Source organism: Camelus bactrianus, chromosome 15 (genome assembly GCF_048773025.1).
Source record: "Camelus bactrianus isolate YW-2024 breed Bactrian camel chromosome 15, ASM4877302v1, whole genome shotgun sequence".
Taxonomy (NCBI): Eukaryota; Metazoa; Chordata; class Mammalia; order Artiodactyla; family Camelidae; genus Camelus; species Camelus bactrianus.
This window is the reverse complement of record NC_133553.1, coordinates 44,752,245-44,772,641: the sequence shown is the minus strand read 5'-3', so window position 1 is coordinate 44,772,641 and position 20,397 is coordinate 44,752,245. Positions and strand designations below refer to the sequence as shown.

General features: G+C 35.1%; 2 protein-coding genes across 6 annotated transcripts in view; one reads left to right on the top strand and one right to left on the bottom strand.

Annotated features, from left to right (window-relative positions):
• CAMKMT (calmodulin-lysine N-methyltransferase) overlaps positions 1–19,558 on the bottom strand; it is a 316,073-nt gene extending 296,515 nt beyond the window's left edge. The window contains exons 1-4 of one of the 3 annotated variants that reach the window (XM_045504792.2): positions 15,634–19,193; positions 14,944–14,989; positions 12,617–12,789; positions 5,798–5,862 (exon numbers count right to left, since the gene is read on the bottom strand). In XM_045504792.2, coding sequence (XP_045360748.1) covers positions 5,798–5,862; positions 12,617–12,789; positions 14,944–14,946 — 241 coding nt within the window. In that variant the 5' untranslated portion in view covers positions 14,947–14,989; positions 15,634–19,193. Of the gene's footprint in view, positions 1–5,797; positions 5,863–12,616; positions 12,790–14,943; positions 14,990–15,633; positions 19,194–19,287 lie in introns of those variants that run through there. The other 2 variants (XM_074378797.1, XM_010967729.3) reach the window with 2 other exon arrangements.
• Positions 19,559–19,878: 320 nt separating this feature from the next.
• Positions 19,879–20,397, top strand: part of PREPL (prolyl endopeptidase like) — a 34,718-nt gene continuing 34,199 nt past the window's right edge. The window contains exon 1 of one of the 3 annotated variants that reach the window (XM_010967727.3): positions 19,879–20,060. The gene's annotated coding sequence lies outside the window, so the exon portion shown is untranslated. The remainder of the gene's footprint in view (positions 20,061–20,397) is intronic. The other 2 variants (XM_010967726.3, XM_010967728.3) reach the window with 2 other exon arrangements.

The following is a 20,397-nucleotide window of genomic DNA, read 5'->3' as shown; positions in this document are numbered from 1 at the left end:
TATCTTTATCTGCATCCATGTCATAAATAATAATTACCAGTGTGTCATTAGTCTTTCAACTTTTTTGATGCTTTTTGAATAAAGTAAATTTAAATTTTTAGTTACTCAATCTGCTCACCTTTAAATTCATGAGATTTGGGTCCCACTTAGAAGGGCCTTCCATACTTCAATATCTTAAAATTATTCATCTGAAATATCTAGGAGTTTCAGAGTTTTTTACTTAAATATTTAATCTATCTTAAATTTATTTTGGCATATAATATAAAGGAGAGATTTGGTTTGTTTGTTTTTTTTTCTAAATTCTTAGCCATACTATTTATTGAAGAATCCATCCTTTCTTCTCTCACTGAAATTCCATCTTCATCATATGGTAAATCGTATATATTTCTGTCTTTCTGAAACTCCTATTCTGAAACACTGGTTTATATCTGTATTTCTGCATAATACTACATTTTTAATATTGTAGCTTTGCATTATGTTTTTTCATGTACAAAATAGTGTAAAATATTAAAACAGGATTAAACAAGATTATACTGTATAGCACAGGGAAATATATACAAGATCTTATGGTAGCTCACAGAGAAAGGAATGTGACAATGAATATATATATGTTCATGTATAATTGAAAAATTGTGCTCTACACTGGAATGTGACACAACATTGTAAAATGATTATAAATCAACAAAAAATGTTAAAAAAAAAAAAAAACAGGATGGCGCACACCAAAATTATCTATTTCGTGTTATTTTCCAATATCAAAGGCATTGAAAAGGTCCAAGAAAAATAAATGAGATAGATAATAATACTAACAATAAAAACTAATATAAATATTATCTACAGTTTACATAGACATTCACATTATCTAATACTACTTTCACTACACTACAAGGTAGATATTGTTTTATTTAATTACAAGTAGTTAAAATTTGTTCAAAGACTTGCCTACAATCACACAGCTAGTAACTAAGCTAAAACCTGAACTTCATATTCCATGATCCTTCCATGACCCCACTAAGTTAAAAATAGAGCAATTACCCATAAAAGCCCAAATTTCTCATTTTTAAATCAAACTACCTTACCAAGTATGTGTGTATATATAAAATATATAAATGCACTATATGCCTATACACATACACATAAACACACATATCTATTTGTTTGAATGAGGAAAAACTTTAAATTCAAGCTGACACTCCTGAAGCTTTAATAATTCCACCAATATTACAGACCTTAACTACATAACACAATAACAATAAAATAGAAAACCTAAAAAATGTGAACTACATTTCTTGAGAGATAGTTACCTTTGGCTTCCCAAATACAAGTAGAAAGTGAAAATATTCTCTATTTTAATAAGACTATTTCCTTAGTAATAAGTAATTACTAACCCAAAAGAGATCAGTTTTGGATATATCACAAAACAGGTTCCATTATGAGACCCCTAGGAAGAATGTAGAAGCAGGAGACTGTAGCTGTGTGCAATAAAACTGCAGGTCAGCCCCAGTAATCATTGGGGGGAAAAAATCAGCACTGTCACTTGTAGTATTATATAAGGCAGAGGGTCTACAAATATCTCCAGAACCATGAAACACCAACTATCTCAAGGCCCTGTCATGTAGCCCAGCTAAGAGGGAAAAAAAAATTTTTTTAGAATGGCAGAAGGGATATTACCAATTCATTTCCCAAATTTAAATCGCAATGTTAGCCAGGACTCCTGATTCATACTACGGTATTGTAATGAAATACAATAATTATTGAGTTCCTAAGCCTTTCGGGGCATACACACATTACATTGTATACACTGTATATAATAAATTATGAGAAGTATTAATCATCTGTTCGTGCTGTCAAGGATGATGTGCTAAAATAGAGCAAATGAAGCAATTATATGTCCAATTACTGATGAGATTTTACACATACCAAATAGTAATAGCAAATAGTTGTAATATGATAGTAAAATTTAGATCAACTAAGTGCTGAAGAGAATCTCATTTTTAAAAATTTTCATTTCAGTAGAGGAAAGAAATGACTTGGAGAAAGAGAAAATGGTTTCGGAAAAGATATAGCATGATGGGGTTTTTTTGATTGGAGGTCAGGGACTGGCTAGAAAGGAGACTCTGCCCACAGAGAAAACAGAAGCAAGAGATCTGCTTCGTGCTTGCAGAATACCCTCTTGTGACCCAAGGTATCTGAGTGACATGCTGCATGAAACACAGAAGCAGCCAGCAACTCGTTTGAGTGAAGGATGCATCCTGTACTTTTCCCCAGATAGCTTGAGGGCATCTCTTTCCAGGCATGAAGAATCAATAGCAGACACAACCTCTCCACAGAGTAGCTTTGATATTTCAAAAGGAAGTAGGTTCTCAAGTAGTAGAACCCAAAGACTAGAATATGCACACCTATCCCTAGTTAGAAGTAAGCAAAAAAGAAGCTTGGCTTTCAAAATAATTTGTTTTCCACAATAGCAAATTTAACTATATAACAATAAGATTGGGGTCATATCCTATAGAGCAATGAATCATTATGCAGAAATGACTGAGATTCATTTTAATTTCTTCCTACAACATTTAAAGGAATTCAAACACTGAAAGGATATCTCAAAAATATAAAACACTTTGCAAGTCACGCATTTAAAAATAATAAGGGTAAACAAAAAGAATATTTCATTTTCTAATATATCAGGAAATAAGAAATGATCTGGAAGCTTCATTTATTTTCCAAAATTAAAGGTTTTTCCATATCTTTTGGTTAGAGCATAAACAAATTTGGGAAGTAAGACTGATCCTCACATCTTTGAAAATTACAATGAATAAAAGCATTACTTGCTTTTAAAGTTAACTTAAAATTGAAATTAATGGTTCTACTAAGCATGAATATATGTTGTATATACACATTATATATATACATATATATACACACACACACACATGCTATATAACACATCTCAGGTTTTCTGTAACTATAAAATATTTTAATTAAGTTATTTTTTCTATTATCAGGAAATTATGTTAACCTAAAAACTAACTCCCGAAATAAATGGATAATTCCATCTATTGTTTTTCTCATAGTATTAGAAACTTTTCCTCATTCCAAATATCCTTCAGTGCGCCATCAGTGTATCAGTGTACTACCACAGTGGTGAGTCAGGAATTGATATTCTTTTTTTTTGAAATATAGTTGATTTACAATGTTGTGTTAGTTTCTGGTATAGAGCATAGTGATTCAGTTATACATATATATATATATATATATATATATATATATATATATATACATATATGTTCTTTTTCATTATAAGTTATTACAAGATATGGAATGTAGTTCCCTGTGCTATACCTTAGGACCTTGTTGTTTATCTAAGGAATTGATACTATTAAGATTAACAAGACCAAAGTATTCTTTAACTTAAAGCTACAAGTATAAAAATTAAACTGATATTTAAAACAAAAAATGAAAAAAATGAACTAAAAAATCAGTCAGGAAAATCTATTTTTTGCAATAAGGAATTGGTGAATATATTAAATACATAAGAAATAAATCAAATGGAAATGTTTAAAACATATCTTTCTATGTTTACATGATGAAACATAGCTAAGGGTTCCTATTCAAGTTATTTATTCCAATAATATTGGACTGTGAGACACAATTATGGTTGTAGTGCCCTCTGCTGGGCTTCCCAGTCAAAAACTCAATCTATTATCACTATCAGCATAAAATCAAACATTTGAGACATCGAGTGAAAAAATCACTTTTTCAATCCTAGATCACTTTAAGCCTTGGCAAAGATTATATAAAAGTTATAATCAATATTTACTGTATTGTAACAGTACTTTACAAGTTTATCATTAAGTTGAAATATCATTATAGATTTTTCTTAAAAGGAGTTAAAAGTTACACTGAACATGTTTTAATAGGACTTTTAATCACATCTTCTATCATTTGGTAATGTAGTCAGGTTTTTAAGACTATATTTATAAGACATTTTAATAAGTTACTATTTTGGTAATTTGATCTATTTTTCCTGCTTGGTTAGTTCAATCAAAACAGTTTATTTTAAAACATTAGAATAATCCTTAATAGTATTATCTTCATTATTAGAAAAAAGCTGAAAAGTTTTCAAGGTAGTCATCACCAGTAATAATTTAAAAAGAGCTTCCATTTACTGAGTATCAGCTATGAGGGATGCAGTATATGTCATAAACTTTTTATACATTATATGTAGTTTTAAGAGATGAAAAAAAGTTGAACTTCATGGGGATGATATAAATTGCTTCAGATTCATTCAGAACCAAGATTCAAATGTAGGTTCGTCTCATTCCAAAGATTCAAACCTTTCTACCAAACAACAGACAGCAGTGAAAAAAAACTTTTCACATGCAATTTCTCCATTTGTCAACACAACAACAGCATGGAGCACAGGGTAGACAAGTTGATGGGGGAAAATGTTACAGAAGTAAAAGATAGTCATCCACGTATAAAACAATAGCTTAGACCTATAGGAAAATATTTTTATTTTACATAATGCTGCCAGCCTATAGTGGCCCTATTTCATACTGAGCCACTGGGAACAACACTTGATTTTTACACTACCAAATCAAAAAATCCACATTTTTAGGAACATTCTAGGATCATGTTCCTAAATTACATATGCATAAGCCTGACAGTGATACTTTACACAATGATCTTTACCACAGAGCTAAAGGACAATGTCTCCTCAACCACCAACTTGCCCCAATCCCCAGTAAAGACACTGGGAAAGAATTCAGCAAGTGCCAACATGTAGAGATGACAAGGTATACCTGTCACTACCTGTGAAAAAAAACCTACATTATTTTAAATATATTAGGATAATTTTAGGATATTTATAGATTCCTTAGGACAAAATACATAAATATTTTTCTGTACAATCAAAAGCTTGCCATAATGTGGGCATAAGAACAAAATTATTGCCTAAATATTGTTGGAAATTATTCTGTGCAGATCTAAAATTAGCATTTGATAATGTAGTACTGTTAGCAGAGTATGTTATTTTAGTTCAGACAATAAGTAGTTACAGTGGTAAAATTTTCTTTGAAAAGAAAAGTATTTTAGTATAATTTTTACATTTAAAATGGTCATATTTCATTGATAATTGACTACCTTAAGAGAAATAGCTCATGCAACACACATAAAGGAGTAGACAGCTTCGACCGTGGTATGTTGTTTAACACAGTGATACAAAGATATTCTTGTTTGATTTCTCTCATTAGACTATGTAACTATTTCAATGATTTTCTCAGTGGAGAATTCTATCATGACTTAATCAGAGGCTTAGATTAAAATATATTCTATATAACATTATAATAATGTATAAAACAAAAAACATTCTGATATTAAAATACATTAGCAGCGAGGAAAACATGTTCTGGATTTATTCTGTAGTGAACGAAGGAAGCAGCAAAAAGTAGAAAAGCACACGCCCAAAAACACAGCAAGAAGGGAGAGAGCCCCTCTGCCAGACTGACTAACGGAGAAGGTCAAAATGGAGCATGAAACAAAAGGGATAGAACTGGAGAATCCAGTGTTCCTTCAGGCCTACGTTCTGTCAAACACATACACACAAAACTGCCGAGTAGAAACCTGTTTTATCGCATTTAGTACGTGCACCTTATACGAGGCTTATCTTGCAGCTAAAAACAGCCAAAGTTTTGATTATACACACACTCACGCTAGTCAGTAAAATAAACATTAGTAAAAAAAAATTAAAAATTCACTTAAAACACTAAAAATATTTCTACACAGTGAGAATATAACTTACAAACATTTCCTGTATTGTCAAAGCTGGTAAGAACATCTTCAACATTCAAGGATCCATTATTATGCCTGGAAAGGAATAAAACATTCTCTTTAATGATTCTGAAATATTAACATTTATTAATTTTTTTAAAAGATGAGACTATGCATTGTGATACATCCAATACTAGTAAACTGTTTCATGTTGTTTTTTAAAAATATTTCTGCCCACTAGAGGGAGAAGGGACAGAAATAACAGAAAACAATCTTTGGGATATTTAATGTAATATTTCTTGATGATTAATCTACATTTTAAAGTATGCATAAATATTTTATGGTTGCTGTTTTAGTTATAAAATGTGAGATAAATTATTAACTTTCTTAAAAACAAATTTTACACTTCGATAATCTCAAAAGAAAAATAATCAACCTCCATAACCATACTCCACAATACACAAATGCCCTTTAAAGTGGTCCAGCAAATTCAGAACTTCAGTCACAAAGAACTAACCAACCTTCAGGCCTGTACATTCCATTTATAGGCTGTTCTGAATGTCAGAGGACAATGTTTCACATATTGCCCACTGATTTTAATTCTATTCCTTGTAATTCTAATCGCCTTCTACTTGACAGCCCTATAAATATTTAATTCAATTACTAATATTATTAGTAGAAAAGATATTATTCTTCATATACAAATGGACCGAACTGTCAATAGGTCATAAGGCCTAAGTTACTTTTCCAGTGGTAATAAAAAAAAATTTTTTAATTGGTGCTAATGTATCTACAATCTTCTACATTCTTCCCTATATACTTACACCTGTAGTTCCTTAGGTTGTTGTAATAATTTATAATAACTATTAATAATTCACAATAAAATTTATTTTGTCAATATTACTTTGTCATTAAAACTTATCATGAACAATGTATATAGTGTTATGGGCTGAACTGTGTCTTCCCCAAAAGTCAAATGTTGAAGCCCTAACCCTCAAAACCCCAGAACGTGACTATATTTGGAGACAGGGCCTTCAAAGAAAGAATTAAGTTAAAATTGGGTCTTAGGGGGGGCTCTAAACCAATATGACTTGTGTCCTTACGAGAAAATGGAGATGAGGACACACGAGACAACAGGGCACATGCACAGAGAGACAACCATGTGAAGAGGCAGCAAGAGGGCAGCCACCTGCAAGTCAAGGAGGGAGCCCACAAATGAAACCAAGCCTGCAACACCTAGATCTAGGACTTCTAGACCCCAAACCGTGAGAAAATTAATTTGTTGTTTAACCCATCCAATCTGCGGTGTTTTGTTTTGGGAGCCCAAGCAAGCTAATATACACAGTAAGAGAATACACGTAAACTGTATTACTCTTTTCAGAAGAACTTTGATTTCTATCACAGAGAAGCAGTTCTTTGAGTGACCAAGTGAGAATACAAAAAGTCATTTGCAATAATCACTGGCCCGATAACCATTAGGCTCAACAGTATCATAATCTAGGGCAACGAAGTTACCACAAATCCAACTTTCATCATCATAACACAATGATTCTGTAACTTCTCTGTGGATGCGAGATTATAGGCATAGAAGAGGTTATTTACACTAACATGGAAAACTATAGCATACATATGAGACAAGAAAAGAAATAGAACAAAGCATTTATATATAAAAAATAAGGTGAAGCTATTAAAATGATCAGCAATATGGCATAGAACTCAAAAAACTTCTTCCTAAATGTAAAAGCAATATATAGTTTCCTCAAGAAAAAAATGCCCATAATCCTATCATGCAGAGATAACCACAGTTAATATTTTGGTATACAGCCTTCAAATTTTATGCTATGCTCATATACCTATCATTAAATTATTGAAAGCAGAGTGTCCATACTGTTTTGCAATTTGTGTTTTTTCATTTAACATATTATAAAGTTTAACACATCATTAAATACTCTCCTGCAACCTGATTTTAATGGCTGACAAATAGTCCAATGAATGACCGCACAATAATTTATTGAACCAACACCTTATGCTGAAGTTTTAGATTATGGCTACTTTTGTGCTATTATGCATATTGTTTTAATTTTAATATGGACATTCTCTCATTTACGTGTTCTCTCTCTCTCAAATCCGGATGAAATAGACATTTGAAATGAAACCTGAGACAAGACTAAATATAAAGGTGCATATATTTTTCAAGAGGTTAAATATTTCTAAAAAGCAAAAACTGGGATAACTGAAGTGAAATGCATGTTTAAAAGTTAAAAGCAGTATTCAAACTATAACGTGTGACACAAAACTTGTCTTCCTGAAAGCACTATTCTTGAAGCCAAGAAACAGAAAGTACACTCTATCACTTTTTTTAATGGGATCAGGGGTGGAAAACCAGTAAAATTAATCCTAAGCCTCTAAATAACTTACAAAAGTGAAAATCAATTATCTATGAAGTCTGTAGAAACCCTTAAAGATGGCATCTCATGAAAGAATAATGTCAACAATCATCATTTTCAGTGGTACAAGAATTAGTGCTTAATTACAGGAAAACTGCCATGATGTGTGTGGTAGTGTGGTAAAGATTCAGTTTATTTCAAGTTCCTTTTCATTTGCCTGAAACTCAAGGACTGTTCTCTGTTCAGTGAGTCATCTACTTTATTCAAGTGACAGCTCTTAAGTTCTTGCTTACCCTTAATCTTTCAATTGTTTTCCTATGTCCTGCCTAGACAATGTGATTAGATATTAACACCTACAAGGAATGGACCTTATCAAACATCAGTCTTAGCATTATACTTACAATTAATGTTATATAACAATGACAACTTTTTGCTAAGGTATCCATTGCATAAAAAGTTCACTCCATCTTTCTCCTAAACTCTAAAGCGTTAACCTGTTTCTCAAGCCTTTAATTTAAATATTCATATGACAAAAAAAAATGATAATTATGTGACATGATAGATTAGTCATATGGTGATAATCATTTTACAACATATAAATGTCAAATCAACACAATGTACACCATAAACTTACACAATGTTACACGTCAAATATATCTCAATAAAGCTGGAAAAAAATCTATCAATAGCCAGTTTCTTCCTCCCAAACCCAACCAATTTTCTTCCAAAGCACCTAAAGCTATGCTAGAACTGAGAACCTTAGAGTTTCTCCTAAGAATGGCCTATGAAATAAGGACAAAGAAGCAAGTCACTGGGGCAAATAATTATTTGAAGACAGAGGGAAAAAAAAGAAAAGCTACTAGAGAAAAAATTGAAGCCTGAAGGTATCAATAGATTGAAACTAGAGGTTAAACATAAGCCCGAGCTATTCTCAACAAAATATTAGCAAACTGAATCTAACAACACATCAAAAAGATCATACACTATGATCAAGTCCCTTGGATTAATCCCAGGGACACAAGGATGGTTCAACATATGGATATCAATCAATGTGATACACCACATCAACAAAAGAAAGAAAACCACATTATCATCTCAATAGATGCAGAAAAAACATTTGATAAAATTCAACAAAACTTGAAGTGCCTCAGGCACTTTTATGGTTTCAAATATCATGGGAGTCTTCTAAAGCTCTCAGAATATGCAAATTCCTACTGCACTAAAATAAAGTTAAAATATGGGGATGGGGAACAATTTCTAGTATCTATACAGCTATTTCTATACAATAACAAATTGCAGCGTATAAGATAGGGAGAAGGAATTTTTAATGAAAGATTTTTTAGTATAAACACTTCCTGGTATATATTTGTTTTCTAAACATGCATCTGTTTAATAGCAAGAGTCTCTTTTATAAAGTTATAAGAAATGAAACAATAGAAAATCAAGAAGACTTTGCTAAGGAATAAAGTAGGAGTCATACCCTGGATTTTAATTTACTCTGAACACTCACTCTGAAACAAAGAGTGGACCATCCTCAGATATATAGAAAAGACAACAGATATTGTGGAATTCATAACCTAACTTCTACATTGTCCAGACTTTTGCTTCTGATGAAAAGTCACTAAGAGAAATTCTTTATTCCTTCATCATGTAAAGCTGACAGAAAATAATGATCAAAATTTTAATTTAGGTCACTGCTTATATACTTTTTAACAATATAAACGATATACAACTATGGACTTAGAATTCACAATATTTAGTTATTTACCCTCTTAGGGTATTCATTTCCAGTCTAATAGAACTTTAAAGGAACATAAATCTTTAAAGGAACTTTAAAGGAACAAAAAATACAGAGGATGATGATGGTACTCCATTTCAAAACTTTCTAATCACTACTTTTGGCTATTACACATAATTTTTTTAAACTTTATAATGTTCACAATTCAAATAACTGAAGAAAATAGATAAATGTAGCTAAAGAAATGTCATGGAAACACATTGATAAAAGAGTTATCTGAAATATTAAAGGAACAAGAATGGAAATTCATGTTGGGCAGATAACAGTAAACAAGGAGAAGTTGTAACCATAAGAAATCAATGTGAACAAAATTGGCAATGGAATGGAATGAACTGTTCTTGGCAGAAATCCTCCCCTACCTAAGCAATTTCAGTAGTATCAGTGATTCCTAAATGGTAACAGGATTATGGAGTAAAAAGTGGAATGCTCAGAATAAGCAATCAGGAAATCAGTTTATCTAGGGCTCAATCCCTTCATCTGAAAACAAATAAATGGATGCGTGATTGCCTCATGAGAAGCAGGATGTATAGAAAAAGAAGCGTAGGTGGGGACTATCATTGTATAAGATGTAACCAAGGGAGAGAGCTAGGTGAAGGGTACATAAAACTCCTTGTACTATTTTTGCAACTTCCTGAAAGTCTGTAATTATTTCAAAATAAAAGTTTTTAAAAGTACAGGCGTGGAACCAGATCACCAGGGTTTGAATAGGGGCACAATTATTGGCTGTGTTACCTCAGTAAGTTATTTAACCTCTTTGGGCCTCACTCTTCTCATTTATAAAATGATAATAAAAACAGTATTTACCTCATAAGATGCTGTGTGAATTAAATGAGCTAACACATGTAAACCACTCACAACAGTGCTTGTCACGTAGTAGGCACTCAATTATCAGTCATTATTAATGTTATGATTACTTATTCAGAATTCAGAATCAGCTCTAGAATTCTGAATGTTTAAGCTATCTTATTTTTACACTACTGATGTGAAGAGATATTAACTAGTCTGAAAAAACAACAAAAACTTGGTAGCTTTTGTGGTCAAAATTTTAGCTCAGTCATCTATCTTCTCTCTATAAACTAGAATTTGATGACATATTTATTCTTTCAAAAATGGATATATCACAAAGAACCAGACTTTTGGAGAGGAGTCTCAGTTTACCCACTGTAGCCTGGGTTCCTGCTACATCAGGGTCATCTTCACTCCGTCAGGTAGAGAACCCTGCCTTATTTTGAAAGCTCTCAAGAAAAGAAGATTTCACACTTTTCTCTAGCTAACCTTTGCAGGGCCTTGAAGATGTCAGGAAGTTATTCTTGGTACAGTTTATACTTGTTGCCTCCTGTCACAGTGGATAAAGAAGATGAGTTCTAGAACTTTATACATGAAGACCCCTGCTGGACCACTCTGTTTCTCCTTCCCTTTGATTTCCTTACAGTTTTTGATAGTTTTTGATTTCCTTATATTCCATCTTCTAATTGTTACATCATCTTCATTCCTACTTCATATAGTTATTTGAAGACGTACATAAATCAGAACACATCAAAGCACCTAGTACCATTCCTGGCATACAGTAAGCATTTAGTAAATTTTTCTTTCTTTCCTAACCAAGGACTAAACTAATTACCTCCAACAGAATGTCAAGCAACTGAGGTATTCTAATCAGAAACTCATAATGAATGTACAGGCAAGCTCACAAATCCCGAAATTTTTATCTTCTATTTAGTTTTCAATAAACCAATATTATGAAACCAGATCCTAATTGTACTGCCTTGACCATCCTAGTCAATTTTTATCCAAATCCCAAATTTTAAGCTGTTATGGTATCTTTTAAAGCTTAGATCTCTTAAATTAAAATAGTTCAAGAAACATATGCTATAAATAGACATCCTTTGTGAAAACTTTTTTTCTTAAAATTATTCCTAACCTTGCCTAAACTGTATTCAGTCACATTTCCACTTAAAATGTTTTTTGTTCTTCTTACATTTACTGTAAATGTGCTCCTCCCTCCCTTTCAAAATGTGAAATCTTGTCAAAAAAGGTAGATTTTATAAAATCAAACACCTGCAGTAATACTGCAACATGCTAGACTTGTGAGAGAAAATTAATTCAGTAAAAATCGTATCTTGTTACTGCAGTTTGCAACTCTCTTATCTCTTTTCTAATGATTGTTAAAGCCAGAACAGTCTGTATGTGTCTCACGATATCAGTGTTTTTGGCTAAACTTCCTTCTCCTAGTCTTAGGATTCTATTCTGAAAGTAACAAAACATGAATGGGAAAAATACAAAGCTTGATTTTTCAAATAACTACTACTGGAAGAGCAGCTTGGGAAAATTCTGTTTTCACTTTTAGCCTTCTTCGCCTCAAAAAGAACCTGGCTTCTTGTCATAAACAAATGCTATGAGAAAATGGTTAAATGAACCCTCTGATTTGCAACCCATTTTATCGTCAAATGCCGCTACATTCCTGAGAATGCTTTTTCTTTAGTTCTGAGAATACAGCAAGACCCAGTTAAGCAGCAGGATTTCCAAACACAAAGTTGCAAAACCTAAATTCTGATTAAGACTGCCTGTGAACTCAATAGAATGAACAATGAGATTCTTATTAGATTGCTTTTCTTCTACAAAAGAAAAATACTTTTAAAAATATCTTAACTAAAGTGATGTTTACCTTAAGGAAATACTGTATTCAGGATAGAAGACACTTGTATATTGGACCCAAGCACCAACTTCCTCTTCAGTTTCCCCTTTTTTTGCTTCTGTTACTGAAAACAGATTAAATGATTCAAATCTTCTTACAGATATATGCCGTAGATGATCATCCAGATGTTTCTGCCTCAGAACCTTTGAAATAAAACCAAATATTATGGTCATATTATATAAATTAAGTTTTCAAAGTTTAAGTGGTAAGGGAATTTTCATTTCCAGTAATAGAAGATTAGATAATTCAGACCAATGTCTTACTGAAGACAACTAGAAAAGATGTACAAAATATTTTAAAACATTACTGGAAGGCATCAAAGAGCAAAGAAGATAGTGAAGATCTACCAGTCTAGGATCTTTAAAAGGAGGTAATTCTAGAGAGGTGAGCCTGGCTTTCGCAACCACTTTTCTTGTGAGACGTTTGTCAATTCCTCGTGCTTAGCATACATGAGTTCCTGGGTTCAATCCCCAGCCCCTCCATTAAAAAAGTAGACAAGTAAAAATAAATATAAAATAAACTTAATTATCTCCCCAAAATGTAAGATATAGGTAATATAAATTGTCTTAGATCTTGTCCAATTAATGCCCAAAATGTAAATGCCTTTCTATACTAATTCAATTACTCTAATGTCAAGGTAATGTCATAAGTCACTAAGGTAAAAAGTAATTTGTCACCACATGTACAACATTGGAAGGTGCTTCTATGGTTCAGTAAATCCTATCATCTACAATATGACAAGGTGATACTCAGTGAAAGTAACAGGCAATATATTTAGAATAAATAAAAGGAAACATTTCTTTATGTAATTTATATTGAGTAAAGGTAATCACAATCAAGATCAAATCAAACTACTTTTGATGTTTGTTTTTAAAGATTCAGTTATTTTAAGGCCATCAATAATATTTGTAGCTTTGTGATTTGAGAGGATACTGAATTCTCCCAGCAAGGTATAGTCTTATCACTTACCCTTTTAGAATTTCTATTTCTAAGCCCCTATGTATATAATTAAACAACATTAAAATGGGGTTATCAGGGGTGAAAGAACATGCTCAAAGTCAAGGCATTTTTTCATCCCTGTAAATCAAGGAGCTATTTAATCAAATATCAGTGTTATATTAAATAAGTTTATGTCCAAATATTAAATATCTTAAATTAAAAAAAAAAAAGGCACTTAGTTCTAGGCCCATCAAGTAAACAATGTATGCAACAACACAATGGAAGAAACCCAAATATTGGTTTGTTCCAGAACTAACTAAATTGAACATAACTATGCTGGAACCCTAATAACCAATATTCTACTAAAAGCAGGGTCACTCAGAAAATAAGCAAGGGTACTGAAAAGGGAGAACCTGTCTCTCAACAGTTACATGAGTGTGAGCACTTTTATAAGACAAGAATAACAATGCTTACTTTGCAGCTTCTAATATAGTACCTGACAGACAATAGCTGTACTGACTGCAAGGCTTTTGTGAAAACTGGGTAAGACAGTGTCTGGAAAGTGTCTGATTCGGAGTAGGTGCTCCATAAATAGTTAACTAACTTCTGGTGAAAAAGGCAGACAGAACACACACAAAATCTGAAAATGAGTAGAGGAAACCTCATTCAAAAATGCAGTCAGCATGTAAATCAATGAAGTTAGAACACTCCCTCACACCATACACAAAAATAAACTCAAAATGGCTTAAAGATTTAAATATAAGAGAAGACACGGTAAATCTCCTAGAAGAAAACATAGGCAAAATATTCTCTGACATATATCTTAGCAATGTGTTCCTAGGGCAGTCTACACAGGCAATAGAAATAAAAACAAAAATAAATAAATGGGACCTAATTAAACTTATAAGCCTTTGCACAGCAAAGGAAAACATAAGCAAAACAAAAAGGCAACCTAAGGAATGGGAGAAAATATTTGCAAAAGATGAAACTGACAAGAGCTTAATTTCAAAAGTATATAAACAGCTCATACAATTTAATAATAATAAAAAAAAACCCAATGCTAAAGTGGGCAGAAGACCTACACAAGCAATTCTCCAATGAAGACATACAAATTGCCAATAGGCACATGAAAAAATGCTCAATATCGCTTATTATCAGAGAAATGCAAATCAAAACTACAATGAGGTATCACCTCACACCAGTCAGAATGGCCATCATTAAAAAGTCCATGAATGATAAATGCTGTACAGGGCGTGGAGAAAAGGGAACCTTCCTACATTGTTGGTGGGAGTATAGTTTGGTGCAGCCATTATGGAAAACAGTATGGAGATTCCTCAAAAGACTAAAAACAGACTTACCATATGATCCAGTAATCCCACTCCTGGGAATATATCCAGAGAGGACCTTAATTCAAAAAGATATATGTATCTCAATGTTCATAGCAGCACTATTTACAATAACCAAGACATGGAAACAACCTAAATGTCTATCAACAGATGACTGGATAAAGAAGTTGTGGTATATTTATACATTGGACTACTACTCAGCCATAAAAAAATATTGCCACTTGCAGCAACATGGATGGACCTGGAGAATGTCATTCTAAGCGAAGTAAGCCAGAAAGAGAAAGAAAAATACCATATGATATCACTTATATGTGGAATCTAAAAAAAAAAAGATAAATGAACTTATTTACAAAACAGAAACAGGCTCACATAGAAAACAAACTTATGGTTACCAGAGGGGGAAGGGGGTGGAAAAGGATAAATTGGGAGTTTGAGTTTAGCACATACTAACTAATATACATAAAACAGATAAACAACAAGTTCATACTATACAGCACAAGGAATTATATTCAACATCTTATAGTAACCTATGGTGAAAAAGAATATAAAAACGAATATACGTCTGTTCATGTATGACTGAAACATTATGTTGTACACCAGAAATTAACATAGCATTGTAAACTGACTATACTTCAATTAAATACACACACACACACACACACACACAAATGGAGTCAGTAGCCTTGAAGGGGGAGCTCTCACCTGCGAATCACTCAAGGCAGTTTACTTTATGTACCCCGGCAGGAAGAAGGAAGATTTTCTCCCTGCCCCACAACAACCCAGCCAATGAGAAACCACAACTCAGTCAATGAGAAACTTCCACAAGCCTGAACTCTGGCTCTCCTCCAATGAACTTTCCTTCAAAAGAGCCCCTACCAACTTCCTCCTTTCTTCAATAAAAGAATACTCATCTCCTCTGTTCTCTGGATTTGCCTATTTCTCACCAGAGCCTGCAGACCCAGAATTGTATTTCTCTGCTATTCCCTGATATGAAAAATGTTCTGAAGATAATCATGGTCACTGTAAAAGAAGTTTAAATACAGAAGAGTAAAAACTCAAAATTCTACCATTCAGGGAAAGCACACTGTTAAACATACATCTACACACATACATATAGCTATGAATAATTCTTAAAGAGTTCATACTATACATACTGTTTATATCCTGTTTTAGATCGCTTTCTTTAATATTGCAAAAATCAGCTTTTTGATAAAGGTACTGTGATGATCTCACTTGCACACACATTTTTGCATATTTATCCAGTATGTAAGCTATGTTTAAATGTTAAAAATATTTCAAATTCTTTGTTAGGGAAACATAAAATAATAGTATTGGAAAATAAAAAAATGAACTGATTTCTAACCCTGGAAAGTAATTTCACTTTAAAATAATCAGAGATGGAAGAGATCTTAAAGAAATCTAGTGCTACTCCCGCATTTATAAATGAAAAAACTGAGGTCCAAACAGGTTGCTCACCATTATACAAATAGTTACTGGCAGATCTGAGCCTAAAATCAAGTTGTATTAAATTCTATTTCAGAAATCACACTGCCTCTTTCCACACTGATCGTCTCAACTATATAGCAATCTGCTTTAATTTAAATTGTACCCTGAAATATTCCATTAATCAGATTCTTCAGCCAAGTATTCAGACCTCTAGGTACCATTATTCATTTTGCAGGTGATTGTAAGATGTGTCTAAGTGTGTAATGGTCACTGCCACTTTTTCATCTGCTCTGTGTCCCTTCCTCTCGGGAAATGCCCCTTCCTCATGCTATGTAATAATGATGGGGTTGTTATTTTCCCTGCCACAGGGTGGGCTGATGACCCAGGTTAGCCAAAGTGCACCATTCTCCTAGACACAGCAGTTGGTTCAAACTTGGCCTATAAGAGTTGTTTGGAGGAAATGATTTCGGTATTGGGGAAAAGAGTTATTTCTTCTGGATCACTAGCTAGGTGGATGATGAAGTTGCCAATAGCTATTTTTGCCATCCGGTAACAAGACCCAACAAAGAGAAAAATAGAACAATATCCACAGCCCCTATTGATATTGATCCATAGACTTCCAGACCTCATCTGATAAAAGTAGGCACTAAACACAAAAGTCAGCAATTTATCATGTGACCTCGTATCAAATGATGAACTAGATCCACCAGGTTTTCTCTCAAAAATGTTAATTATAAAACAGAAAATATTGAACAGTTAAGGTGAAAGGTCACGAGATAACACTGGAGCCCTACTGGAAAGACAGAATTGTGAGGAAAAAAACATAAGCAGATGTCATGAAAATGTCCCATAAGAGAAAGAAAGAGTTGCATCTCTAGCATGATTTAGATTTCTCACAGTTTTCTAATTCTGGACACATTCAAGATGCAAATGGTCTGTTCATTTGAAACACATTTACTGAAAGCCTGCAAATGTTTAAAATACATGGTAGATTCTATTATTATGGAAAAATACTCATTTCCTCCCCGTCCCCTTCAAGGAAAAACACACTTCTCTTCCTCCTGACTTTAGGCTTGGCCAAGTATCTTAATTTGGCTAACAGGATGTTAGCAGGGGCTTAAAATGTGTTTTGGTGGTTTGATTTTCTCTTATACCTCTGTTATCACCATGAAAACATATCAGCCAAGAAGTCCCAGGATGAGAGGCAAGTGGACCAAGCATACAGAATAGTTACTTAGCTGATCAAAGCCTATGTCAACTCCCAGGTGGCCCACAAACAGAATAAACGCTCACTGTTACAGGCCATTGTGATGGTGTAGTTGTTTGTTACTCAGCAACAATTAACTGATACAATACACTGAGGATGAGGTGCTGTGGGCCACTTAAAGACAGTCCTTACTCTCAGGCTTTCGATAACACATAACCGTATTTACTAAAAAATCCACTAGCCAGGTCCTGTGCAGAGGATGGAGATAAATAAAACATCAACTTTTCCCAGGGAGAACACCTTCTAGTGAGAAAGATGGACTCTGATCAAATGTAATGTAGGCAGCAAATAAGAACGAAAATAAGTGGGGAAGGATATGGCTCGTGTGCTTAGCATGCACGAAGTCCTGGGTTCAATTCCCAGTACCTCCATTAAAATTTTTTAAATAAATAAATAAACAGAATGAAAATAAGTAGTGGTCAACTAGAGTTTTTACTATATCAAGTTATCACTGAAGTCATCACAGTAAGATTTGCTTGATCATTTTAAAGCCCTAATTTACTATTTTGATAATTCAACTATAACTGATGTTTACTTCACTATAAAAAGTTCCGATGATAATGATCTATGAGAACATGGATTTTATTATGCTATAATACCATTTGTAACATTAATAGCAAAACCAGATCATTAATGCTCTGCAAAGGCTTTCAATGCATCAGCAAAGAAATGATCTTTGAGTTGTGTCATGACAGCACTGGAAGGCCACTGCATGAAAAGATGACCGGAAACAATGGCAAACAAAGCAACCCCCAAAATACTTAACGCACAATCTCAAGTGGCAATGGCTGGGAAAGCCTCCTCGAAATACAAGTCGGAATTGCCAAGTGTCCTATTGAATAGTTTTCGGCAGGAATCACGAGGCAGAAGCCTTAACACTGGGGTATAAACAATAAACAGATTTCACTTCAAACAGTTTCAGAGCGTCAGCGATGTCAAATCAGAAATTTTTCGAACCTGCACACGACTGAAGTTACCAGCAACCGCAGAAACTTTCAAGTACTAGAAGATAACCACCATTAAACAAATCAATACACTCAAAACTAGTCCACCTTAGACACCGAGATTCTCGCTGATCACCTCTAACTACAAGATAAGCATGTCACTCACTTACACAAGAAAAAGGTGGGGGGCAGCTCTTGCAACTGCCTTCACTTTCCGCTCTAAGGAAGAAACCGAAGCAACACGTGCAACGTCACAGTCCCAACAACAGTCAACCACGCTGATCACCAAGAGAGGGGCCAGACTTCGGACTAGAATCAGGCAGGGAGTTAAGAAGCAAGAAGAAACCTGGGGGAAAAGTAAAACAGAGCAGTATGGGGTGGTGAGCGGCGGACCCACCAATCCTACTGGCGAGCAAGGAGAAAAGACCCTCAGATGCAGACTAATGCCTAGAAAGGGACCTTCTACTTCGATCTGAGTTTCCTAGCCTTGGCTGCCTCCTCCCCGCCCAACGCCACCAGATTCCTCCCTTTTGGTGGGACGCTTAGGTGAAGTAAGGCGGCGCATCTTAGCTGGCTCCCGGCAAAACTGTGAGGGCATTCCGGGAGCTGCCAAGGGGAGAGTAGCTGCTGGTCCGCTCGCTCCGTACCTGCGAGGGGAGTGGCCAGAGGCAAAGGTGAGTCGAGTGGCTTCTCCCTTACCTGCCGCAGTAGCTTCCACCGGGCAGCACCCAAGGGCGCCGAGACTGCGGGCCCCTGAGCGGCGCCGCTGCTAGCCGGACCCTCGCCCCCGGCGCGCTCTGCCTGTTTGGCCCCGGCGTCCGCGACTCGAGACTCCATCCCGCTGAAACCGCCTATACCCAAGCTGCCGCCGCCACAGCTCTCCCCTGCCAGGACTAACTTACTTCTTTCCTGTCAGGACCTGTGACGCCAGGCCTCCCTCCCACTGCCCAAACGTGCGCGCCCTCCCCGAATTTCGCATTTCCGGTATCGCGTCTCCGTGGCAACCAGGGTAGCGCGGCTCACGTCACTGCACCATTTTGATGGTGGCCATCTTCACTGAGGGCAAACCAAAGCGTGAGGGAACAGTGGCAGACCTAGTGGGACGGTGCCCCTTTTGTTCCCCTCTCCCCTTCCTCACCTCAAGCTCTGAAGACTATCAAAGAACAAAAAGGCTTGTTATCTTTGAAGGCTAAAGAACCCAGGAGGAGAGAAGTATATAACATGTCCATTTTTTTTACCACAGTAAAGATGGCGGAATCCGCTTAGTTCTCGTGCTACATAGGGGTTACGTAGACGGCGTGCTGCAAACCACCTCCCGGCGGCTCTGGGTAGGTTGTGGTGCTGCTAGCTGCAGAACGCACACTTCGGCAGGACGCGGCAGAGGTGGTAGCTGCTCTCCATCCTGAGAGCCTCTTCTTCTTCAGCCTGCCTTCACTCGTTTCGGTGTCTACAGCCAGATTATCTCAATTTGCGTATGTATGGGGGGCTTATGCTGGGAGTGGTTGTCTCTTCCCTTCGCCCCTTCCTTCCCCCACCCAACCATCCCTCAGTCCCTTGGTCCTAGCTTTTTAACCCCTGTCCCTTCACTTCATGGCACATGGTACCACTCCCTCTCGCAGTCGGGTCGCCTCATCTCTGCGGTGGAGAGTTGCACAAGGAAAAGGAATAGTTTCTTCCCAAAACAGCCATTCGTCCACCCCACCCCCACCCCTAGCTTTGCATACTGTTTTCTCCCTGCAAGTGAAAGATGGGTGGATTGAGGCTGCCGGCATGGATGTAGTGATTTAGGGCTTTTATTTTATGTATCTG